This window comes from Anopheles coustani, chromosome 3, assembly GCF_943734705.1.
Source record: "Anopheles coustani chromosome 3, idAnoCousDA_361_x.2, whole genome shotgun sequence".
In the NCBI taxonomy this organism is placed as follows: Eukaryota; Metazoa; Arthropoda; class Insecta; order Diptera; family Culicidae; genus Anopheles; species Anopheles coustani.
This window is the reverse complement of record NC_071288.1, coordinates 18,225,212-18,251,997: the sequence shown is the minus strand read 5'-3', so window position 1 is coordinate 18,251,997 and position 26,786 is coordinate 18,225,212. Positions and strand designations below refer to the sequence as shown.

The following is a 26,786-nucleotide window of genomic DNA, read 5'->3' as shown; positions in this document are numbered from 1 at the left end:
GTTTTTTCCTCATACCACCCGCTCGATAACTGTTTGTACAAAAATGTCTCTATTTTCGTATGGATTAAATTCCTTTCCTTGGCCTATAAGTTTACAATAATCTTTACTGTATATGTGAGTGTGTGTGCATGAGTTTGTAACTTTTGGTAGTTTTACATTGAGCATTTTCCATACATCCAGACACAACGAATAGAGCCAGTTGAAGTCATTGCAAGTCATGCATGTACGTTTAGACATGGAACTCCCTGCATAGACCAAACGTTTAAAAGTGTTTTTGCAAAATGGTTGTGAGCAAATATCTTCCTCCTCGCTTAGCGATTCCATTCCTTATGGCCTTCTACTAGGGGAGCGATTGATGAGTGTATTTCTGCCAATCTTTTCCCTTCTCGGGAACACTTATCGCACACAACGATACATGCAAATATTGTTGGTAATGGGGGAAATGCCCACCATTCCTTTTGATCACACTGATGGGAAAGCAGAGCAGAAAGTTGTAGCTTTAAACATGACTAATGTGGCCCTTCGCCGCTGCAGCCGCCTATTGCCACAGACGGGACAATGCAGTGGTACTATTGCCACTTTTCTCTCTGCGTACACAAACGCGGATATGCGTCGAAACGGATGCATATGCTTGCATACCGTTGCGTACCTTCCCGCAGTAATGCTGAACATTAAAAACAGTGTCTTAGCTATAGAATTGAATATAAATACTTAATACTAGTACACACAAACACACGCGCACGCACTGGACCGTGCACATATTTACATGACTACTATACAAGACTATATATCTAGGGGGAACTAACATAAGGAGGGCAGACGGAAACAGAAAATAATAGTATTTACATGTTTGAACCTGCCAGGCGAGAGTCTGAAGTGCTGAAGGAATTTGCAACTGTCGTCGCATTACATTTGTCGCACGGAATAAGGATACTGGGATCGCTCTGCTGCTTCTCACCTCATCTCATCACGCTTTTCCCTCTATGACTTACTTAGGAAACATTAATCGTTGCTTCTAACGTGGCACAGAATGCGTACACTACACACCATACGATATTTATATAGTAATAACTCAGCCGCCGGCTCATGCCCCTGTCCTGCTAGGAAATAGTTTTATGGCTAATAATAACTGGTTACTAGATATGGTACATGCTGTTTTCCAAATGGGATGGCATTCGCGAGAGGCGCTGTAAGTGGTGTGCAATTGTTTTCGATACATACACGAAACTCGTCTCGCACACGCGCTGGTCGGTTAGTTTTGAGACTCTCCATTCTGCCCCTTTTGGGCGGAACTTCACACCGTCGCTAGTAGTTGTTAATCGTCGGTTCATATTAATCCGGACATTCCCATCATCAGGCAGGATATGGGAGGATTGTGGATGATGTCGTGGCGTTAGTTGAGATATTTGCGGCACTTTTTCGAACCGCACGAGCACGGGATTTTGACGTCCTCGAAGGGGAACTTGTAGTCGTAGGTTAGCTCCTCGCCCTGCACGATGCGCCGCAGTGCAAAGATGATGATGTGTTTGTGTCCGAGAATATCGACCACCTTGGAGTAACAGTTGGGCTGTGGGTATTAACAGAACCGAACAAAAAAGATTAATGAAATCATCTTACAAATACAACATGATTTCATGAGTATGTTCTTATGCCTACCTCACACGAATGGTTGATGAAACGGGCCGCATTGCCGCGCATGGTGGCGTCAACGACAAAGTTTTCATCAATCTTGAACATGTAGCAACCGATGCCACGGCTATCGTAGTACCGTTCCCGCTTGTCGGTCAACGTCGATCGGATCAACTCGCCGGCGTACTCGATGACCATTTCGCCTGTCGAGAAAGAGTCGAGCATAAACATTGGTAAACATCCAAGCAACCGAAAAATATGCTAAAGTATCTGTAATTACCTGCTTCTATATCACGGTTACAAAACAAACCGCGACCGTGAATGTGAGACCGGTAGACACCGACCGACTCCTTGGACGACTCTTTCAGCGTACGGTAACGCATCGCCATCGGAAGATTACTGCCGCTTCCGCGTCTGTAAGTAGAAGAATGTAGGCAATTAGTGTTTGTACTGTTGTTAGAAAATGCTGGTAGGGCAAGTATGAAAGTGAATGTACCTTGGGATGATCGTATCGTCGATGGTTTGCGCAACGATTGGCATCGGCTGTTTGCGGTGCCGCGATGCCAACCAGCTGAACATATCGTACTCGGAGCGGGAACTGTACGGTTCGCAGCGTGCCGTACCGTACGGGTTTTCCTTGAGATCATCAAAGTAGTCCGCGTGCGCCGACGGGTTGCTGCCACCGCCGACCATTCCGTTCCCCGAAGCGCCACCTGCATTCGCTCCGGCACCCGATGGATGGTTCTTGTGGTACAGTGGGTTGTACTGGGTGCACTTTTCCACACCCGGCAGCTGCTCCAGCAGGTAGCGGATCGCGTTCGTCTTCAGGCCAAGCATTTGTACGCCCGCCATTTCCTTCAGCTGACCCTCGGGAAGTGCCGTAAGGCCGTGGGCACGTCGCGCAATCTGCACCGCCTCGAACAGCTTGTCCCAGATTTCCGCGATCGAGGTCGACTTGTACGTGAACCCGTCCTGCGATTGAATCTCGTATAGTAGTTTCGGACTGGTGGACCGTGGCATTACCGGTTGCTTGGGAGGAAGCGGTGGCATATGGGCGTACTGCGCCAGTTCCTCGTCCAGCTGCAGCTGCTGGTGAAGCTGGTGATGTTGCGTGGGGGAAGGTTGGGACAATGGCGATGGTTCCGGCTGTCGGATCTTTCCAAACAGGACACTCTCGGCATCGCCATCGTTCAGCAACTCACTGTCTGTGCAAATTCCCATACCATCACCGGACGCTGCCAGACCATTGTAGCTTCCAAGATCGTTTGTGTAGCAAACGTCGTGCTTCTTGCCGTCGAACATCGAGGAAGAGATCGTCAACAGCGACTGTTCGAGACTGGACGTGGACATGCAGTTCGTGGCCGATGGTTGTGTAGCTGCTGCCGCGTCACCCTGTTGCTGTTCGAGCGGCACGGTCGACGCCGTTGTCGCAATCGATGGTGAAGTAGCTGCCGATCGGAACTCTTCGTTCAGTTCCGCTACGATGCGTTCCGTTTCGGCCGCACACTCGGCCTCTGATTCCAGCTGATGTTGGTGATGTTGTTCCAGGAGCGTATTCGAGGAGTGCTCTTCCGAAACATGTTCCTTCGGTTGGCCCAAACCGGCGTACGCATTCAGTTGCATATCATCGGACTGGTGGTTCATGCCGTTCGCGGCCGCCTCCTGATTTGTTTGTTGCTCGAGATTGTCAAGGATTTCGGAAATTTTATCCTTAATCTCTGGCGAGTCGGACTCATCATTCAGGCTGGGTGAGGTAACACCACTTCCACCGTCATTGTGACCTTCCGCCAGCATCTCCTGTGTTTCAGCCTCGAGCGAATGTTTCAGCTCGTCAATACGCTGCGTGGCAGCGGTATCAAGTTCTGCCTGCGATTCTGCTTGCGGTGTCAGTGGTTGCTGTTGCTGTTGTTGTTCCGACCCTGTCACCCTGTTTCCATCCGCCATCGAAAGGATAGGTTTAATTTCGATCTGCGCTGCCAACGGCACGGTCTGCCTCTGCTCAATGCGCCCACCGCCGATCGGTATCAGCGTTCCATTCTCGTCGAAGCTCAAACTGAACTGGAAGCTGGGTGTTGTTAGTTCTTCCGGCTGCGCTGATTCGGAAATCAAAGCACCCTGGGTTGGCGACGGTTGCTGCGATGGTACTGGCGATGGGGTACTGTGCGCCGGCGTCAACGTCGTCGCCGTCGTCGGTGTTAGTGGGTTTACTTCGATGGGTTTGATTTCGATCTCAAGGCGATCCACTTTACCACCGGCAAGCTGTTGTTTTTCGTTGACCGACAGCTTCAGCATATCGTTTGGCGATGGCGCCGGTGTGGTGGTGAAGGGAGTGGTGTTCGCTTGATGGCTCGGTATGATCGACATGTCGTCCAGCTTTTCCGAGCACGGCTGGTGCTGGTTGAGGGGAACCTTGAGCGGTGCCGGTGGAGGGGTTTGCGACATCTCGGGGCTCTTCTGCAGCATTACGGAAGCCTGCATCGGAAGGACCCGATTGGTTGGTCGATTCTGTACGGTGTTGGTGTTACCGGTGGATGAGGAGATCGTGTTGATGTTGTTGCTGCCACCGGTCATCTGCTGTATCGGGTTCACCACGTTGGTGGGAATGTTCGAGTACAACGGCATCGGATAGGGGGCCGTGGGAAGCGTTATGCTAGCCGGCTGTGAGGGTGTGATGGTAATGGTTGACGCTGGCATCGTCACGGGCACGGGGCCACCGATGGAGGCGGGTACGATGCCGTTCGCGAGCGACATCGTTATCTGCCCGGCAGTGGAGGACTTTTTCGTCAGCTGTCCCTTGCTCGGTTGAATGCTTATCTGCTGCTGCACCTGAACCTGTCCTTGCTGCTGCTGCTGATGATGGTGCAACTGTTGCATTGGGGGCTGTGGAGTGGCTGGTGCCGAGCTAGTGATCAGCTGTTGGAACTGATTCGGCTGCTGCGCGACAATTTGTTGCTGCTGTTGCTGCTGCTGAACCTGGCCGTAGTTGATCAACTGTACCGGTGGCACGGCGGACTGATTATGACCCAACGATATCATGCCCTTCTGTGCCAGTAGCTGCTTTGTGTCCTGTTTCTTCCCCAGCGCCGATTGGTTGGCTTTTTTCAGCGTGTTGTTCGGTTGAAGGATTATCTTTCCACCACTCTGCGATAGTTGTTGCTGTTGTTGCGAGCCGATCTTCTCCACCATGATCGGTTGTTTGATCGCACTGACGGTGAGTTGATTCGTGGGCAGCGTAATGCCTCCCGCGTTACCCACAATGCTCGGTTTGATCGGCACAAGGTGCGACTGGTGGGAAAGAATATTTCCCCCGTTCAGGCCATTGCCAGTGCTGCTGTTATTGCTGGTCGGAACGAGCGTGATGGAACTTCCCTGAAGGCCGGCGGCGATCAGTTGCGATTGCTGATGCTGCGAAAGCTGGTGGTAGGTCGAGCCGGTGGGTGGCAAATGGGAATTGGTCGAACTGGGTGGTTGGGAAACCAAGAGCGCCGTTGCCGTCGCCTTCTGTTTGACCGGTTTCGCTACAATCTTCGGTTTATTGTAATTGGTCGTTTTCGTGATTGGCTTGATGACGTTCGAAACCTTCGTCGAGGTGGTGAGAGCGGTCGCCGTTGTGTAGACCGAAGAGGCCACGATCGACTGGAAGCAGGCGGAAGCGGACTTCTGCGAAGCTAGTGTGCCACTCGCCGACGTCAGTTGGTGTTGCTGTTCGCTGCTGCTAGTGAGCTGAACTTTCATGGCCGTGTTCGGCATCACTTTGTTCACCACCTTCGGGATGATGGTTTTCATCGTCGGTTTCAGGGGCGTCACGATCGAGGTGGACGTGTTCGATGCACTCGTCGTGATCGTGCTGCTTGTTGGGTGAATGTTTATCGTCGACGGTGAGGATGGTTCGATCTTCCACACCTGTTGCTGCTGCTGCTGCTGTTGGATAGAAGTTATCGGTTGATGAGCGGTTTGAAGACCCGTCGGAAGCGTTCCCGCAGAAGACGAAACAACCGTCGTCGGCTGAAGTTGAGCCTGCTGGAATATACTTTGGCCACCCGGTACGCCACCCGCCATACTTGATGACGTTTGGATCTGAACCGGAGTGCCTGCCTGGGACACCGCGGTCGATGCCGCGATCATCTGTTGTCCGGTAGCGTCGTTGTTCAACACCACGTAGCCCGTCGGCATCTCGACGATCGGTTCGATCTTGCTGGCCGCAAACACCTGCGTCGTGGTGGCGGAAAAGCTCGAGTTCTGGCTCAGCACACCCTGCATCGCGGTCGAGACAAATTGTTGCGACGACATGACCGTATTCTGCACGATCGTTTCCAACCCATAGTACACCGAGGGGCTCGTAAGGTACATACAACCGGACGCCGGATCCGTGACCATCATCTCGAGCGTCGGTGGGGCGGTAGCGGCCGCCGCCGCCGTCGCCCCGAGAACCATCTGCTCGGTGGCCATCATACCGCACTGGATGGTGGCGGCCTGTGGTTGCACGATCGTACCGATCACCTGCGGTTGGGCTGCGATCTGTAACGCACCGGCCGGAATCAGCGAGTATCCGCCGGTCCCGTTCGGGATGAGGATGTTGTTTGCGGTCGCGAGCGTTCCCGGCTCCGTCCCGGTTGTCATTGCATAACCGTTCTGTGTCAGTACGTTTGTCGGTGCGAGCTGATACTGCATTGGGCTGTGGGTGAGCGTGCCCTGGTCGGAGAGGTACGATATCTGGTTGCCTCCTACCTGCTGCACGAGGATTGGCTGGTTGGTTGGGGTTTGCGTCTGGAAGATAATGTTCCCGGTCGTTTGCTGCTGTGGCGCGGCCGTTGGTGCGCCAGCAGGTCGTATCAGTGGGTAGGAAGTGTTTATCAACTGTATCTGCTGTTGTTGTTGCTGCTGCTGCTGCTGTTGTTGCTGTTGTTGAAGGGTGATCTGTTGCTGAGCAGTTCCAAACTGCGTTTGTGCAGCTCCACCAGCCGTTGTGATCATCGTCGCCTGTGGATGAATCGTCAACGGTGTGTTGTCTTGTGGCTTCGTTTTTATCTGCATCGACGCTTTCGGGGTGGCATTAGAAGACAGGGTACGTTTCGTTTTAACCGCACCCTGCTGCTGCTGCTGCTGCTGCTGCGACACCTTCGCCATAACCGGATGCTTTTTTGGCGATGCCGTTGTGTACACCACCTTTTTCGCGTTCTGCAATCCCATCGACTGAGGGACACTTTGAAGTATCGTTTGCTGAACGGCGGATTGTTGCTGCTGTTGTTGTGGGGAAGGAATCGCCACAAGCTGACCGTTCGGGCCGATCGAGATGATTTGTGGCTGTTGTCCAAAGATTCCCCCAAGCGTCTGTGCCGTTGTGACGGGGGATGAATTGTTCTGCAGCGTTATCGCATTAGCATGTAGCGTTTGGGGGGCCGGGGATGCCGTTGGGGCGGGTTGGATGAAGCGCTGCTTGTTGTGCACAAACTGCTGTGTGTTTGCGTCCTGCAGAACCTGGTGCTGCTGCGGAGGTTGCTGTTGATTCGGGAAGGTGGAAAATTGATTTGCCGTCGTAAAAAGTTGTCCCGTTCCGTTCGGCGTGGAGATGATCATGTTTCCACCGATGTTTTGCAGCCCAACCGAACCGGCCTGCAGGGTGCCCTGGAGCGGAATCTGTTGCGTTCCAGCGGACGTCTGTATCGGTATGCCGCCGGACGATAGTTGGTTGATCGTGATCGGCATCGAGGTGGGAAGGTTCGAGAGGATCGCTTGGTTGCCGTTCAGATTGATCGTCTGACCGGTTTGTAGCACGGAGATGGTCGGGTTGGCCGATTGCGCCGAACCGGCAAGGTATCCCGTCGTCGTGTTTCCGTAAATATCGGTCGTGATCGTCTGCGGTTGCCCTGTTGCCTGCGGCAAGATGAACGTACTGCCATTCCCCATCTGTCCGGTGATTATTTGCTGCTGTTGTTGCTGCTGTTGCTGCTCGGGACTTAGTAGCCTCGGGGAACGCGTTTCCGACTCCGACTCCGAGGTGGACAGTACCTCACACGAACTCAAATGGCGCTGGTATGATTCCTGGTTGCGGTACGTGGCCTGACAGCGGTCGCACTTTACCGGCGCCTCGATCATCGAACGGGAGGAGTAGATCTTCATCTCGCCGACCACTCCACCACCGGGTGCACTACCATCGAGACAGATGTCGTCCACACCATCCAGTTGTGAAATTTTCAACTTCTCAAACACACTACCCTCGCCCACCGACCCTGAACCATCTCCAGTGCCACTCTTTTTCACCGATGCCCAGGGAAACTCGTCACTTTGGAGTGACTTTCGGCGCTCCTGTAACACCATCGCCGTTGCCGTGCCGGACAACGTGTCCTCCTTGATCCTTCCCAACGAGAACACGTCCGACAGTTTGATGTTGGTTTTGGCGATCTTTCTTCGCTTGGCCACGACGGCCGCGGTTGACTCAAGCTGCTTCGTGTTCCAGGAGAAACTACCGGATCGTTGGCCACGTTGCTGCTGCTGCTGCTGCTGCTGCGTCTGTTGTGTCTGCCCTGCTACAGCCCCCGCGGCGATCGCCCCGAGTATATCCGACTTGCTGCGCTTCAGCTCGCGATGGTGACCGCCGATGGAGGATGGTTTCATGATGGCCGAGAGCAGCGCATCCTCGACACCAGGCGCACCGATAGTTTTCGCCCAGCTGTCATTGCTCAGCTCGGAACCACCGCCACCACCACCTCCGATGGCATCGTTCAGGGTGTCCATATCGTCCACCTCCATGCCGTGATCTTCCGGCTTGCTAGTGCCTGTGGTGGACGAAGATGACGCCCCATTCCCACCAACACCGTGCGGTATCGTTTCCTTCAGAAGGTCAACACTAAAGTTCGTGTCGTTCTTGAGGTCCATCGCGAGCAGATCCTCGTACGTCATCAGCTTCGGCAGGATGTCCAGCATCGAGATGCCGTCTAGAATGTCGTGCGGTAGATCCTCGAAGATGGCGTCCTTGATTTCCGGCGGCAGGAGATCGTTCGTGTTCTGTGGTTCCTCGTCATTCGTGTCGTCTCCGGTGCTGCAAACGGGATTGCCGTCGCACAGTGACTGCTTTAGTGCTCGCTGCGATGTTGTGGCAGCCATTTGCGTCATCGTGGTCGTCGTCGTTGTGGTTGCCGTAGACATACTGATGTTTTGCTGTTGAAACTCGCAGCCAACCTGCTGCTGTTGCTGTTCATCGTCCCCTTCGCAATACTCAAGACTCGTATGCCACCGGGCAATCTGCGACAAACCCCACTGCACGGCACTACTACTCGACGAGTGGTCCACCGTAAAGTTTTTCCCCAAATCCGTCCCATAGCAGTGGCTGTTATTCTGGATGGTCGTCTTTATCCGATACGACACAATCTTCCACGGTTCCTTCGACGACCAGTAGAGACGCGTACACTCGAAGTCGGTCGGTATGATCACGTCCTCGTGGTCACTGAACATTGGCACCACGTGCCCCAGCCGGCGCACATTCAACGAACCGATCATAAACTGCACCTTCGACGGCTCGACGAATCGCTTCTTCCGTCGATCCAGCTCCACGTACACCGAGCGGGCGATCTCGAAGTTTTTCTCATCCGAGCAGCGCTTCTTGCGCGCCTCGGACGCATGCGCCGGACAGTAGACCGTTTTGTCCATCATAAACACGCAGCTGATGCGGCGTGCACAAGGGAAGTGGTAATGTTCGCCGCAGTTCTTCACGTTGCAACCCACGGTGGCACCCTTGACGCCGCAATGGCAGCACTTGATGAGCCGTCCGCGGGAAGCAGCCGAATGGACGTTCTGAAGCGAGCCGTCGATTTCTTCAAACACTTCCGCCGACCAGAGGGCACAGTTGGTGTGCACCCAGTTGTTTTGGCCGCAGTAAAGCAGGCGCGATGTGTGTAGCGGTAGCCCTTCGCCCTGCTCCTTGCATAGCATGCAGCTGCGGGTGTCGAGAGGTTCCTCATCGGCATCGTGAAAGTAATCGCTTAGCTCATCGAGTGGGATGTCGGCCTGAGGGACTTTCTGATCGAGGCACGATCCGACGGCTAGGCCAGTGGAATCCCCTGAGCCAATGTTGCTGTCACCGCGACTACAACCGTGACCGAATGAACCATGTGCCGATGGGTTGTTGTACCGATCCATCCCGATTCCCGTATGTTGTTGTTGCTCCACTTCCCCACACATCGCTTCCTCAAGCGCATCCGTGCACGCTTTGGTTTCGTTCTGGAACCACGGAAACGTCTCGCTGAGGAACTCCTTGTACGCTACCGTCAGTTCCTCGGAGCCGACCGCATTGAGCAGCGTGTTCATATCGTAGTGGAAGTCCTGCAGCGAGTAGTACTCGTTTGCGTTGATCTTTTGCTTGATGTCGACAAGCGTGATGTCCCCACCACTTTGCGAACCCCGAGCCATGGCCTGTTTCTGCGCACAGTAACACTTGTTAGGCACGGGAACTACGGCGTATCCGGCGTTACTGTTTCCACTGCTACTACCGCAACTGTTTTCACTGCTAAAGTCGTAGATCGAATCTTCGTCCAGCTTGGGCTTCTTCGCCGTCGAACTCATCGGCTCCCCGGAGATGGCGGCACCTCCGGAAAAGAACGAAATGTTCTTCCCATTGGTGATGGCACTGGCAGCGATCGATGTTCCACCGGCGCCACAGGTACAGTTTGGAGTTTTCTTTCGCGGGCTAAGCTTAAGCAGAGCGCACGCTTGCCGGCTTTTGCTTAGTAACTTCACCACGCTCAGCAGGCCCGCCTTGAACTCGGCCGCCACAGCATCCCTCCAGAGGTGCGCCGTCGTGTCGTTGTGCTTCCCGCACTTCTTGCAGATAAACTCGATGTTCTCGGGCAGCACGCTCAGCATGTTGTACTGCTCGTCCGTCAGTCCCTCGCAGCGCGCGTGCACCCACCTCCGGCAGTCACCACACTCCATCATCTTCAGATCGAAATCGTTATCCTCGTAGCACTTCTGGCACAGCGGACAGTAGTTACCCTTCTGGCGCAACCGAAAGCAGGGCGTACACATGGGCAGATTGCCAATGAACTTGGTGACACTTGTCGTACCGCAGCTCTTGCACCGGAGACACGCGGCACAGATCAGGGGCCGATCGGCCCCGTGCAGCCGCTTGCTCGTCCCGAGACAGGTGGTGTGATAGTGTTTGGCGCACTTTTGACACTTGACTTTCGCTCCCGTCGCCATGTTGCAGCTGTAGCACACCGTACACCGTGGACACATCCAGTTGTAGCGGCCGAGCAATAGTTGCTGGTGCTGCTGCTGCGGTGTCGCGCCAAGCGTCACATCCAGCAGGCTGAGATTCATCGTATCGTCCAGCGATCCGGTGCGCAGGTTATACTCATCCTTCACGCAGTACTGATGGTACGGTTCGCAGCAGCACACACAGAACAGCATGTCTTCCTGCCCTGCACTGCCGCACAAGAAACAGAGCGCCCTAACGGGCATCGTTTCGGACAGGATGAGACCGAATCCGGTGCGGCTTACCTCGGCCGGATCATAGTTCTCCCAGAAATCGATCGAAATGAGTGCCGAATCGGGTACCAGCCTCGCGGTGCCCGATGATCCCCGGCTGGCGAGGGAGTTCATCAGCGAGGACACTTGCGACTGCTGCTGCTTACGACCGCTTATATTTGCCGGACCCTTTCCTATAGCCTGTGGCCGGAAGGATGCTGTCTTTCGAGTCGTCGGTTTATCCGCGCCGTCCTCCATTTTCTTTACGTTCACGAGCGCCACCGTTGATGGTTTCCTTTCCGGCTCCTCGATGCGAGCAGGTTCCTGTTTCGGTTGTGCTTCAACAGCGACAACGATCGGTTTCATGTCGCTCGATTGCGACTCGCCTTCTTCCGGTAGCTCATCGCACGGCAGTTGATCCTCATCGATTACCAACTCTTTCTCCGTCGATCCACTCGTGTCCGCATCGAAGGGTATGTCTTTCGTAGGCGATGCACTGACCTGGCCAGTGGCACTCTCTTCATCCGGGGTCGCTGGAGGTGAAAGTGTCACCGTGGGATCGATACAATCGTTGCATTCGCCTTCAGCGTCTTCGTTTCGTTTAGGCGTTGACTTCGAGCTACGCCGTTCACGATCCATCAGCGGAATATCTTCAGCCGGTTCGGCCGCACTGTCGCTCGGGGGTGTTTCGATGTTCTCCAGGGCACCACCGCTTGGCGAGCCTGTTGCGTCATCGGGGAAGGTGGCTAACGGTTGTCCGAGCACGATCGATGCACTGCGACAGACGTGTTTTACGCGCGGCCCTTTCAGGTCGATTCGTTGCCGCTTATCTGTGGCGGTTAGATTCGCTCCCGGTGTAGCCGCCGATGGACCGGTGGAAGTGGTTGATTGTGCAGCAACACCAGCAGCACCAACTGCAACCGAAGTAGTAGGTGATCCTTCAGTGGCCGTTGGCAACGATGTGTCTGTCGGTTGGCTGCCACTGCTGCCTCCGTTTGCTTCCGATTTACTCCTCGTCCGTGGTGGTGCCTTGAGGGAAGTGTTTTCCAACTCCTCCTTAGCTTCCTTTCGTGACTCGTCATGTTTTTCCTTACTGCTACTGCTTCCTGTCCGTTGCTCCCCGGACGTAAAGAAATCATCTCTACCCGCGAGAGGACTCTTCCCACCGGATGAACTTCCACCGGAGGAGCTACTACTGGGGCTGGACATGATGTTGTGTCGTTCGCCTCCGAGCGTCAGCTTGATTTGTGGCAAGCTACCGAACGTGTTGTTGTTCTGCGAAAGCGGGTTCGAGTGTAGCGTCAGGAACGGGTTTGAGGACTTGTTGAATCCATCGACCAGACTACTGCCTTTCATATCACCTCCGCTGTTCCAAAGGATCCGCGAACCCGCAGTCGAAGCGGCGCAGTCCGCAATGCTGCTGCTGAACAGATTTCCATCCGCCGAAGAATCCTTCTTCAAGGAACTGACAGGACCAGCGATCGTTTCAAGCGTACGCATCGAGAGTGGGAGTTTTTGTCCGAGGCGAATCTTGAGCACCGGTGGTAGCTGAAAGTTTCCGAGACACTTGCGTAACCAGCACGCGTGGCAGCGTTCCTTGAAAATGTGACGCGTTTTCACCGCTTCGGGCCGCAGCAGCTGCACCGGTGGGGCGATAAGACACTTGCCCTCGTTCTTGCACTTGAGCATCGCCACCTCACCGTTTCCACCGGCCGCTTGGTTGGGGCTCGCCGGGTTGCTGCCGTTGTTGTTGGCCAGCTTTTTCATCATCTTCGACATGAATTTACGGCACACGTCGCAGCAGCTGACGCCATGTTTTTTCGTCGGCTGAGCGTAGTGCCGCGAGTTGACGGGGATGCAGCAGATGGCACAGGCTGACCCAAGGGTTCCACCGGTGGGGGCAGCGCTCTGATTGCCCTGACCACCGGACGCAACCGCTAGCGCCTGGGAGAAGATCTTCGACGAGTCCAGCTTTGCCTTCGCCTTCAGGTGCATGCTGAAAAGACCTTCCGGAGCGGACAGAGTGCTTGAGGACGGTGCGGATGGTGGTACCGCCGAGGCCGGTTGCGAACCGGGCGACACGGATGACTGGGTGGAATTGCTGGAAGTAATACTGCTAGACGCCGAGCCGCCATTCGAACCGACACCGGTGCTGTTGAGGAGCGACGTCGCGAACTGAAGACGTGGCTGGCGAAGAATACTTTTCCCGAAGATCGACGCGGCCGTCGAGAGATTTGCACTGGTTGTAGACGATGTTTGCGCAGCCGGGGCAGACGCTTGGCCAGCAGCTGCTCCCGCCGGTGACAGTTGTGAGGGTTTGACCAGCTTCGAGTTCGGGTCCGTAAGTGATGTCTTTGCGAATGGATTAATACTGATGGCTTTCATTGGGGGACGGGCGGCGGCACGAAGTGAGCTACTGTCTGGAGGGAGGTCCATCGGGTTTGCTGTGGAAGGCACATAAAAATACAAAACGATTGTAGTAAAGAATCGAAAGAATAATTAAAAATATGTGGGATACTTTTCGTGGCTTTTTCACATACTGGAAGGATTCTTATCTGGTTTTTTACTGTCTTGTTTTGGAAATCAAACTTTTTTGAAACTTATTAAACCGTCAAACCATTATTTTGTTTTGCGTGTCATAAATTATTAAGGTGAAGAAAAGGAAACAATTATAAAAGAATCTTACCAGGCATGAAAACGCATGGTACAACACATAATTAGATCTCGTTGTGTAACTTGGGAGCTTACCTGCACTGTTTGACTTTTCCGATGGCAACGTAGCGTCATCTAGCTTCTTCTTGTCTTTCCTTCGCTTCGTTTCCTCGCCGGTACTTGCAGGAGTATCATCATCATTTCCGTGGCCCATGCTGCTGCCAGCATCCGGAGCGTTTCCGTGGCCTGCCAGCGAGGCTGAAGCTCCTGCTGTGCCCGCCGACGTGCCTCCCACGGCTGCTGCACTCCCACTTCCCGAGCCCGCTCCCGCCCCTGCGGCCGCCGCTGCAGCAGCTGCAACGGCAGCTGCCGCGGCAAGATTTTTGTTCTTCTTCTTAATCTCCAGCTCGAACTCGTCCAGGAACCGTTTGTTCGGTTTTATCACACGACTAGAATGGGCGCTCCGCTTCGGCAGGATGAACCGCTTGTCGCCAAACTGTGTTCCGCCGCTTTCGAGGTTGCGAAGCGTATCGAGGCCGTCACCTCCTGCTCCTGCGGTGGTCGATGCGGAAGCCACCGGTCGACCGGCACCGTCCGCCGCCCCAAACGGCACCACCGCCGCACCGGCACCGGCGTCCGTCTGCTCCGCACCGCTTCCGGTGGGTGCTTTCAGACCGAACCCGAGTCCACCGACGCCATCGGACGAAGGCGATCCTCCAGCGGCTGACGCTTTGCCGCTCGATTTAAGCACAATTTCCGTCAGCCGGGAGGGCCGCACGATGCATTCGAGTGGTTTGCTGGCGGCACCGGCGGTGCCAGTGCCGGATGCTGCGGCAGCCGCTGCTGCAACGGCCGCTGCTGCCGCCGCCGCCGCCGCCCGCTGCAGGCGCTTCTTCATCTTCCGGTTGAAGCTCTTCTTCAGCCGGATCGGGTGGGCGAGGCATTCCTTCTTGATGATCGATGGCAGCGGCACCGAGGCCGGGTTGTACACCTTCCGCACAATGTTCTCGTCCGTCGTTTCGAGCGTCGGGTGGAATGTGACGGATTTCTTCTTTGCCGGCGGCGCCGCCACAACCAGCGGCACCAGTGTCGCCGGTGACGATGGCGTCGGTTTCGAGCCCATTACCGTCGCCGGTGCCGCATTAGCCGGGCCGGAAGTATCGCCCACCGGCGAGGAATGCTCGATCGCTGCCTCACCCACACCGGGGATGGGTTTCGAGGCGGCGACGGTCGTCGGCGAGTGGCACGATGGGGACTGCTGCCGGGTGGTGCGACCGGAAACCGGCGATGACGCTCCCGACGGAGGACAGCGACGCGCTAGGGCCGACGACAGCGAGGATGGTTTCATTTCGAACCCATTTCCGGCGGTTGCCAGCTTGTTGGAGTGGGTTTGCTGCTGCTGCTGCTGTTGTTGTTGTTGCTGCTGCTGGCCGGTGACTTTGACGAGTGGCTTTGGTTCGCTTGGGGCACCATTTACGCCAGCCGTCGCCAGCGATGCCGTAGCCGTGGTCGACGACGTGCTGGTCGACAAGGATGCGCTCGTCGTGGTCGTGGTTGTCGTCGTTGTGCTCACCGTCGGTCCTTCCTGGCCCGGTTCTCCGCCTTCGTGACCATCCGCGCGCTCCTCCTCCTCCTCTTCCTCGTCCTCGTCGTCTTCCTCTTCGTCGTCGTCGTCCTCGTCGTCGTCCTCATCGTCGTCCTCCTCATCCTCCTCCTCGTCGTCATCGTCCTCCTCGTCCTCCTCTTCCTCGCCGATATTGTCGTCGTTGTCATTCGCATCGTTATCGGCCTCGTTACCATTGGCGCCATCCTGAAATAGATGAGAGGAACATCGTAAAACATGTCAGTATAAAACATTGTATGAGACAAGCATAAACCACAATTGTTATGCACAATTTATAGGGCCACACGTGGTTTACCGTTTAACAGCAGTATTATTATATACCCATAAAAAACGAAACGTGATGTAATTTATAAAAAAATGTCTTATTGCTCCATAGCAGGCATATCTCTCCTATAGGCCACACGGAATGTGTGTACAGTGAAAAACTTTAAAACGATCACTTTATTAAGTTACATCGGCTCCATCGACATTGCATGGCATTCCATAAAAGGAACCGGGGGGGGATTGGGGCTTGCTGCAGACCGCCATTACCAACGACACGGCGAACCACTTCTTTTATGCTTCCTTTATGCAGTGATCGCCCTTCCTCCATCCTCCTCCTTCGCTTGGAACATCTCTCCCCAGCGTTCCACTGGTTTCTTAGTGCTTGTATCTTTTCGCGCACTTTCCAGCCCGAAGCGGGCGCCTTTTCCAGCCCTGGGTTTCGCTGCCGATGACGATACTTTGCATTTCTCCGGTGGATTTCCGTTTTGTTTTTCTTATTTGCCCATCGAGCGGGGAAAATTCTACCACCGGCCTAGGATAAGCGCCCCCCGTCCCGGGGGTGGTTGCGGTTCGGTTCATCCGCACTAGAACCGCGTTTTCTTCTCGAGCGAAGGCCAGAAAAGTAAGAGGAAAAAAAAGGAAGAAAGCCTAGTTTCTTCCCTTATTCTCGCTACACACCCGCCCCGGCGTTCCACCATTCCATTCGGGTGCATTTTGCATTTGTGTCGTTGGCGCGAAAAGGCGCAAACTATGCGCGGTGCAAAAGCGGTGCATAATACATGAAGACCTCTTCGTTTGCCAGGTGAACGGGATGGCGTGGTGGCGGGAAGGATGTGCCCCCTCCTGCTTCGTGTCTCCCTCGAAGCCCTCTGCCCTTGAATGGTGTGTTTTTGTGCTTGGATCCGAGGGCGTATACATGCGCCGGGGAGGAAAAACTCGTTCTACATTCTTTATGCTGATTAAATATCACTCACGCACGCACCGCGAGGCAAGGTAAGAAGATGAAGTGCACCGACACACTGACAGGCGGGCCGGAGTAGTTAGCAGCAGGAAGGGGACAAGCAACCCGAAGCACAGATGGTGTCCGGGCGGGGTGCTTGGGAATCGGTGCATCGAATGCGAAGAGAAAGGAAGGAAAATAAATCCACCGATGGGGTCGGTTTTGCGAAAGACATCAGATAATTAATTTTGCATTTTTTCCGTAAAAAAGTTTTTCCAATGTTTACTGTCGACGAAAGCTTGTTTTTTGTATAATTTTTGTATTAATACTTTTTGATTCCTCAATATCTCTCTTGACAAGTCTTTGATCATCTCAGGACAGCGCTCATCACATGAAGATCCGGTGCGTTTTGACTTAATTTAAAAATGGAGAGTAAAAAATAAATCAACATGAACATACAGTATTCTTTCGCGCCATTTAGACTTCCCTCGGTGATGGATAAGAAAAACAAATTATATTCAACGCGACTCCACCAACGCTCCAGGGTTAACAGGGCACCGATGGGGTCCCCCAAAGGAGGGTAATAAAATAATCATACTAAGGGTTTCACCTCTAACCGCAGCCGGAGAGCGCCCCCGTCCGAGGGTGATGCTATTGAAACATCCTTTCATCATCGCTTTGTGTATGGGCTCGCAAACGTTCGTGACTTTTCCCTCAGCGCCATTCATCATATCGAACGGGCCGGGCACGTAAGGACGATAACGACGATATTTTATTTTTAAACCACCCGCGGGGTGGGGAGGAGGTGGGGACCGAAGAAACCCACCGCTGGAAGAACGGTCAACTGGAAATGGAGACCGGGGAGAAGAAGAGGAACCAGTGCGCGCCCTTTCGGTTTGGATCACCCGTCATTGCTTGATTGCTGCAAGGTAAAGGATCTGGGGATGCCTTTTACATTTTCTTCTGCTCCGCTTCTGCTGCCGCTGCCGTTGGGATGCTTTTTTGCATCGATCGACCGAAAGAGAGAAACGTGACCGTTTCGGGAAGCTTACATGCATGCATTCATGCAAAAACAGCAGCAGCAACAACAACAACAACGAAAAAAAAAACACGAAATACCTTGAGCCAAAATCCTTGGTTCAACCGGCTTCTCTGCAGTGTTTGTTCTTGAGCGCCTTTCCATCGTTCGCTCACAATTATGTTGGTAGTTGAATGTAAGTGCAATTGGCCTTCTTTCTTCGGCGTACTTTTCCCACCCCGGTCCTCTGTGTTTATAGTTTATGCCAAGGGTTTCTGCATTCGTCCATTCCTTAACCCTTACGGAAACCCTTACAAGTTTCATCCTATTTCGGTTGGCTTCTATATTTTCTCGTTCTCCGGTGAAACGGCAACGATTTTTGTTCGTACAACAACGCGAACAGCTCTATGTTTTCACAACTCCTGTATCGCATTTTTTCTAAAGCCGCTTACACAGAAAGCTGAGCAGATTTAGGGGTTAATTTGAAGAGTTGATCGTTTGCCAACACGCTTGGTGCTGCTACTTCCAAGTTACTTCGTTTATGTTTCACTTTTCCCTTCGACGTCACCCCCTCGTACAGCTTTAGGCCGTTGGCCAATGGGCCATTGGCAGTCCAAACGGGGGGTTTTCATCGTTACCACACGCGATATGATCGGGCGAAGGGAACGGGGGCGAGAAAAACTCGAAAAGAAATGGCAAGAAAACCACGACCCGCGCGCGCGGAGGGAAAAAGAAAAACCCAGAACCCCCGCGCACACGCCCGGCCAAATGAAACTGAACACCGAACCGAACACATACACACAATTGAATTCTTGTCCTGCCCTTTCTCCTCCCCTCCACCAACCACCCCCTCACTCACACGCTTCATTTGAAGGTTCCACTTTTGGTGGAAAATCACCACCAGCGAAGTGTAAAACATCGATTCGCCTTCATGCACATGTTCCGGCGCATAAAGTGGTGAAATTGTGGTGTGAATAATGCCACAGAGCAAAGTGTAACGATCGAGGGGGGGTTGTATTTATTTTATTTAATGCTGGCTACGTTCTGTACTCTTTTTACCGTTCTGTATTGTGCTCGCCTTCTCATCCTGTCACCCTGCACTTTTTGCTCACCGGGGAAACAGTAAGGAGTTTATTATGTTTGAACATCATTTACAGGACTTTTCAGCGATGTTTGGAAAGGATAATAAATATTGGTTGGGGCTTTTATATCGATGATTTAGGACTTTGTATAATATCTTATTGTACTTTTACTATGCACAAGAAAATTTTAAAACATCTCCTTGTCCGAGTTTGAGCCAAAAATATATTGCAAATTGTTTTTACTGGAAAACTGTTTTTTTTAATGTGTGTATAAACAAACAGGGGTGCATATTAATTTCACTGTAATGCCAACCGAAGAAACGTTAGCAGGAAATAATGCCATGTTTTGAGCAGAGGTCACCCCTGTTAATGATGGGGTTTATGTTTCCTTCGACCGCAATCTCGATAGGCACTCGAAAATATTTATTAACTTGAAACACATTGGGCGTAGAATTTCAGTCAAGTGTGGCTGCCGGTGAAACAAAGCAAAAAATCGGATTTAGAAACACGTAAAGGAGTCATTAAAAAGAGGTACAGTGAAGTGCAGAAGTCAACTCGCGAACGCGATCGTTGTCGGTAGCAATCAAAAGCGACACACGGGAAGGACCCGAATGCAGGACGGGGGGCAAAATTATACGTATGTTGCATGTGAAGAAATAAAAGAGAAATTAGTGCAAAATTTTGTTATGCACAAACCCTTGCATTCTCGCTCGTTCACTTCCGTTTCCGTTTGTTGTTCTGCCGGCGGTCGGTCGTGTTTATATGAGCGTGTTTGATGAAAAAAAAGGTGGCGTTCTCTTTTAATTAATAGCTCAGGCAGGCGAAAAAGAACGGAAAAAGGGATGTAACTGGGTGAAGACGACGGTGAAGAAGCAGGAACCGAGACGCTGCGCCATTAAAACAAACATTATGCGTTTGCGCTCACGCCACGCTGCGTGTGACTGCGTTTTGGGTAAAATATGTTTTCCCATCTCTAGGAAATAACGTAAAAAAATGAACGAGCAAATGCAAGGTGCATAACGTTTATGCATTACGAACAGAAAGAAGAGGGGGAAAAAAATACTGTCTCATCATTACAAGCGAAAGGTTACCCAAACAAATGGCAAACAGCAAAAGGGCTGTCAACGAGCGGCCAACAATCAACACAAATGGCAAGCACATACGTGTGCGTCTGTGTATGAGTTAGTACATATGGGTACATGCGAGCAAAAGAGGGTGGGTGGGTGACAACATGCATTTTTTTGCACCCTATTTGCATAATGATTTCAATCCTGCCGCACGGTTTCGTGGTTGTCACACCATAATGCAAATGTGAACAGGGTGAGGACAAATGGGCAACATAAAACAAAACCCCGGCAAACGAATGCGTCCGACCGTATACATTTACTTGCGGTGGGATTTATTGCGGGACAAAAGAAGAACATGAAGCTTAAAAAACGGTCCATAATCGACATCGAGGTGTACTCGCGGATTTTCCGTTATTTATGGCTGCTGCACAGAGAATCATACAACCAGTGCAAGCAAAGCGGCCAAGAGCCCGGGAGAAGCGGGACATAAAACAATATTTACAAAAAAAAAAAATATATTTCGGTAAGCGAAAATTTGACATGATTTTACGATAATTTTTTGATAACATCGTCTCGCCACAGATAGCATTTTTCATGCTTTAAAAAACATTGTGGTCCCCTATCGTTTTTGTCAACATTGATAAGCATCGTTATCTGACGACTTTACATTTCAACAGGGGTAAATATTGAGAAAATCAATCAACCAATTAGTTGATTTTCGCAGACGCATCGTGAAATCACTTTTAACAAAATTGATCAATATTGTACCTCATTTGCAGAATGTGCGCAAGGATCTTGTTTTATACTTTCTCAAGGAATGTTTCTTACCCCCAAAAGCCAAATCGAATCGAAAGGAGCAAACTGATTCCCGCGAAAAAAAAATCCATTGCTTGCAACGTTCCGTTCACACGGAATCTTTTCCCGCGCAAAGATTCGAAAAGAAAGCATGATAGTTGTACAAAAAACACGAGAAAACAAAAAATACCTACAGCAAGCGAATATGGCGAAAATGAAACCGCGAGGAGAGAAAAGAGTTGAGAGCAAGAAACAGCAAGATGAGAACGTGGACAAGATTTGTGCTTGGAATGGAATTTTGAATGGCCACTAAGAAGAACGAACGAACTGCACAAAGAACACATGCCGCTTGGAACGGAATCCCACGTATACAAATGAAGATGCTCGTGGATAATGGAAAAGTGCACCACCTTTGGCATATCATTGCTCTGAATCGGTGGTTTGAATGGCGAAGCATTGAACACCTGCATGTTTCGTTGCAGTATAAATTTATTTCATTTACCATAATTTCGTTCTATTGTAGATTATTTGAAGTTGTCTTAAAAAATAACAAAACAAAATAGATTTCATCTCTTTTCCTTATTACATATCGATAAGCAAGCAATTGAATCCGGGCAAAAGATCGATATTTAAACCTTATATAGAGGGACTTTGAGAATGAACAAGCATGCAACCGTCAAAACCAACACTACTCGTGTGCCAATCATAATTGGCGCACAATGGTCGATTTTTTAAGAACCATTGCGAATTGTTGGAGGGTTAAAACAAAAGGGTTGGTTGGTTTAACAAAACATACACTATTAACATACGTGCATACGTGTAATCGTAAAAAAGAAAAAAAAAAAGTTAAATGAAGGAAAAGGTTATGATGTGCAATGAAGACAGAAACGATCGAGAAAAAGGGTTGCATGGGTAGAAAGTACTGCATAAAAGTGAAGTTAACAAAAAAAAAAACATATAAGAATGGCATCGTGGCAACGAGAATCATACCATGCGGAACGCCTTCGTTAGTGTGTGAGGTGCGTGAGCACAAACGTACACTAATAGCATAATTCTTGAGTCACATTTCGTTTCAGTTTAATGGAGAGCCGCCATCCAAGCTCCAGTGCCCCCTTTGCCGCCCCCCTTCGTGTGCCTTCAGTTTCTTCTAGCGACATTTTCTTACGTTTTCATTATTCCTACTGGATGATCATGCCAGGGTGTTCTCTGGCATCCTCTCTTGCTGCACTACACCCTCCCGAATGCACCTCTCAACCAGAAACTCGCAAGAGCTGGTTGGATAATGATGCAGTTTTTTTTGCTCTTCCTTTCGACTTTCTTATGGCTTTACGTGAGTAAGTACGGGCTTTTATTCGCGTTCTTCTTTGGGTGTAGCCTTGCCAGAAGGAGGTAGGAAAAACGATAAATGCACAAAACAAGTTGCCGGCCCGGTTCGGGGGTTGGTTCTCGTGGGCCAGGGATAAGTCAATTTTGGGCAAGGTTACGCAATACAGCGTTCGAGCGTCGATACTGTGCGCCATAATTGGCACTTCGACAACAGTTTCAGCCTCGATAGAAAGCCGTCGATACCTGGCAGATATCTTTAAACTTACACGAAACTACTAAACGATGCACATTGGTGCATTAACCATCAATCACACACACACACATACGAAACCGGTCAAACTTTGGCACGCAACGCATCGGATGAGCCGGTCTTTTATCAGCTTTTTTTTTTTGTTTTTAATTTGCCTTAATTTGAGGATCGATTTTTACGTCAATCCATCACTCATCCCTGCTCTCATCGGGCCAACTCAATCAACACGCTCGCATCGGATGCCGTTCGGGCATGCAGAAAGGCCTATCGACCCGAAAGAAATTTAAATCAATCACCCGCGTATCGACACATCCAAACGCAGCGCCAAAAGGCGTAAAAAATTGATTAAATAATTTCACCGCCGATGTTTGCTTTTGCTGCTTTGAAACCACCAAATGGCGCAGAAGTAACGCATTATTCCGCACAATAGGATTCCGGAAACAGTTAATGGAAAATGAAGTTTTTCAAAAAAAAAATAAATAAACCCCCCCGCGGGTGTGGCCGAAAATTCGAATCCAAACGGATCGTTGTATGTGCGTGTGTGTGTGTGTGTTGACGCGTCGCAAACGGCGAATAATGCCAATTCACTCGCATGGCCGTTGCAACGCACTGCATTGCATGCATCGATGCATTTCTGATCGCTCCCGAAAACGGGTTTTTCCGCACACAAGCCACGGACCGGGGGAACCGGCTGCGTGCGTGTGGCGTTGTTCGAGCCCCGGTCTGATGTGCTGGTGAAGGTGGTGGTGGTGACGGTGCCACATACCACATAAACGCACACGGTCGCAACGGCGGCCATGCACGTGAGGTAGCATAATTGCAGGATTTATTCCTCCCCGCGGAGTGGACAAAGCGTTGTGGTGTGTGGAAAATGGGGACGCGGGTTTTCCTGTCGGCAAACTCACACACCAAGTGCGACGCGCGAGAGGGAGAGTGTAAGAGGTTGGCAGATTTTCAATTATACTGCATTATATGCACACGCATCGCCTTTTAACCTTTGTAACCTCGGCGTACGAAACTTCGAGCGGCTCGTAGGGATGTACAGCAGGAGAAGGAACCGATGCACACACGGTGGAAACGGGGGGACGGGGAGAAAGAGAACCCCATGTAGGAGGGCCACAGAAAAGTGACCGAAAATTTCAAATTCCAACCGTCCCTTTTTCGGCTTGAATTTCTCCGACAGCACTCGCTTTGGTCATTTCTTCTCCGGGGCAGCCAAGCATTCCCAGTGGAAGTGGGTTTTTTTCGCGCATTTGGCCATTCCACTCCCTAAAAGGTTCGAAACGATCTTTACACAAGTTCGCATGCAGTTTGCTCGGTGCGTTTCGTCAGTACTGATTGTGACACGCAATTTTAAAACCTGTCCACATAAACACACACAAGCACACACAAATACAAAAAAGGATTTCGATTCGCCCGCCAACTGTTTGAATGCATCCCGATTGCACCACCTACCAGGCAAAACAGTGCAAAAGTGCATCAAGATTTTTGTTTATTTTGCTCTGTTGCTATGGAGCGCACATAGCAAAAAAAAAACCGGCTTCCAGTAACTCCATTGCAGATGCATTTGGGAGAATGTTTTGTCGTTTCATTTGAAAGAACTTTCAAAATGGGAAGGATGATGTGCAAGATGACATTTCCGCTCTCTTATGGCATTGTTTGCTTCCCTGTTATTTCATTGAAATAACTAATGTGGTGAGTACTGCTGATAAAAAGGTGAATATAAAATTACCATTGTTTTTTTGTTGTTGACAAATTTCATTAAAAACATATTTGCAATACACTATAAACAGAATGCAAGAATTCATTACTCAACTATTTAAAGTCTTTCGAAACGAACCGCAGAATGAAACGGGATGACAAATTTTTGCCAAAATTATGCACCGTCACAAAGAACAAGTGACAAAAGTGGTAAAAGGGAAACAACGTTCGATCAATGCTTGATGCAACGGATGAAAAAACAAAAGATGTACAGGTAACATGAAAACATGTTTGGGTGGTTGTGTGTGTGTGTGTATGATTTTTTTTGTTAATTTTATTTTTTTTTATCAATGCTACCCACTCGGAACCGCTTGGACCGTTCACATGACATGCAGTAGAAATGGTGGCGTATTCTGGCATTTTGTTTCATCGGAGCGATGGTTAGGATGCACCGGGTGACCGTGCGTTAGGGAAGAAAGAAGGAAGGCTTCCGTGGGCAGCTCGCGGAAACACCTGCATTGCACTCAACTTTTGGCGCGCATGCAGCAACCTTTGCGGCAGTGCATCGAAAAAGTGCATTCTGTCACGAGAACTCTTTTCCCATGGTCCGGGAGAGACTCGTCGTTTGGATGTGTTTGTGGTGGATTTTGTGATGGGACGGTTTTGTACGTAGGATAATTGGAACAGTTTTGGTATAAAATCAGAAAAATAATCCACCCTTAATCGAAGAAGAAGAAAATTATATTTAACGCAAGGGAAACACATTAAAAACATTTAACGCGATGGAGTGGAAAGTTCCGCTCATGAAAGGATCGTTGGATCAAAGTGTTTATGTGTGTGCATCGCAATCAGTCAGAGAAGCGGGGAAAGAAAGTACTGCCTTTTAACCTTTCGCACGGCAAAGAACACGCTCATCGACGATGCACGTGATGCAAGTGGTTCTGTTGCCCCGTATCCCTCCATCAGCATCAGCCCATCGATGCGTTGTTACATGCTCGCTACATGTGTTTGTGTACAATCTTTCACAAGAATGGTGGGAAGTGCTTCATGTGATTAAAAAAAGCGAGAAACTATAGTTTCCACCTTTAGCGGCACGATACAATGTGTTCTATTCACTTAACTTCTTTGCGTTTCACCAGCTGCATATCCGCATGACGTTGCATTCAAATAGATAAAAACGTTATCATTAAAGCGCATGAAATGTCTTAATGAATGCATGCATCTGCATTAAATAGTTTTTGTGCGCAGAACTCTTTAGCCCTTACAAACTGATTTGCATATTATTTTGTACTTTTGAATAATCTATTCAAATAAAACAGCTCGCTTTTTTGATCACGAATCGGTTAATTTTATCCCAGCTTCAAAGGGAGCGAAAAAAAAACCCCGCGACTCGAGAGAATGCAATTGCATAAGAAAGAAAGAATGGAGTGAAGAAAGGCTGAAACATAAAGAGCAAGAAAAAGGAATGTTTGCAAAGCGCCAACAAACGGGGACGAGAATCGACTACCACGGGGCCGGGACAAAAATGGCCGGGGCAACTCGATGCTACTGGAAGCGAGCGTTCCATTTCTGGCCAAAGTAGAGAGAGATAGAGAGAAAGAGAGACAGATCGAAGCGTGACGTTTGCGAACGCAACTCGAAACCGATTTGCTGCTGCAGCGGGGTAAAAAAAGGCTTTACGATGCTGCGAAAGAACATTATCACTCAAGGCAAAAGTGCACGGAAATCGGCGAGGTGAAAAGTGAGGAGGTCTTCGTTCTGCCAGCAGCACCAGAACCGGATACCGGGACCTTCGGCCAACATACACGCAGCAGCGCCGGTGACTGCGAACGCGAAAAGGCAACGCGTTGGTGCGGCGATAAATTAAGCGTTCAATTGTTGCTACATGTCAGTTTTTCGCTTCGCCTTTTCCTGTGTAACACACGACGCCGACGCGGTGTAACTCGACCTGGGAACCGATTTTTCACGGAAGCGTGGAATCCCGCAGGCGATACATAAGGTAGTAAACTAAATCAGACGCTTAAAGTACTGTGCGCGATTTTAAGCATACAGCTCTTCCTTGATCGAACAAGCAAAATAAACAGTATCGATACGTTTTGGAGAAGTTTGGAATATCGTTCCAGTATTTGAACAAGAGCAAAATTTTATTTTAAAATAAAGTCACTTTTAAATGAAGAGGTTCATCAGTTTTTCATTTTGCTATCCCGTCACTTCGGTGGGCCATGTAAAATATTTTCATGTGCAAAACAAAAAAACATACAAGCTAAGAAAGAACTGGATATAGTTTGCTTTAACCAGATCAAACTGTATAAATAGCAACTCAATTTTTCAAACAAAGTCAGGCTCAATCGATGTTTGCCTTACGCCCGATCAAAAACCCAAAAGGGCAGTATCAATTATCTGTCGTGTTTTTTTACAATTTAAAACATATTTTTCCCTATTCCACTGGCGCACCACTGTAGATAAAAGGATTACTGACACTTTGTGGCTGACCAATACTTTCGCATGCAAAGGGTTTTTCTTTGCGGTACATCAAACCAGCTTATGACGCGTACAATGGCATTTTTTCGGAAATGGTTCCGCAAACATAACCACCGAAATCGATCGTACATTTATTTCGGTAGCCATTAATATTAATCCATCGGAACGCCGGGATGGGCCGAAAATTGATGAAATATGCAAAATTTCAGCCACTTCACACGAAAGCTGCACCATTAGTGGAAGGGGGAGGGGTGTGGGCAAAAAGATGAAAATGCAGGCTAGGGAAACCAACGAGTTGGTCGGTGATGAAAATGTGAAATGTTTCCGTAATTTCTGTTTAAATTGATCTGTATCGCAAATTGAGCGATATCGTGTGCGCAGGATGGGAACTGTTTGGCAGAGCAAATTCATTAAAACATTAGGGCGCTTTATGTTCGGCCTGGTGTGAGCTGATGCAAGTCGGTTTGACAAATACACAATCAGAGTTTATTAGTG

The 26,786-nt window shown here is 50.4% G+C and overlaps 1 protein-coding gene across 1 annotated transcript in view; it reads right to left on the bottom strand.

The window, feature by feature from the left end:
* Positions 1–26: 26 nt before the first annotated feature.
* Positions 27–26,786, bottom strand: part of LOC131272289 (histone-lysine N-methyltransferase trithorax) — a 91,276-nt gene continuing 64,516 nt past the window's right edge. Inside the window, exons 2-8 of the mRNA XM_058273969.1 lie at positions 13,840–15,553; positions 9,720–13,535; positions 8,774–9,641; positions 2,126–8,668; positions 1,910–2,043; positions 1,657–1,832; positions 27–1,567 (exon numbers count right to left, since the gene is read on the bottom strand). Coding sequence (XP_058129952.1) covers positions 1,394–1,567; positions 1,657–1,832; positions 1,910–2,043; positions 2,126–8,668; positions 8,774–9,641; positions 9,720–13,535; positions 13,840–15,553 — 13,425 coding nt within the window. The 3' untranslated portion in view covers positions 27–1,393. The remainder of the gene's footprint in view (positions 1,568–1,656; positions 1,833–1,909; positions 2,044–2,125; positions 8,669–8,773; positions 9,642–9,719; positions 13,536–13,839; positions 15,554–26,786) is intronic.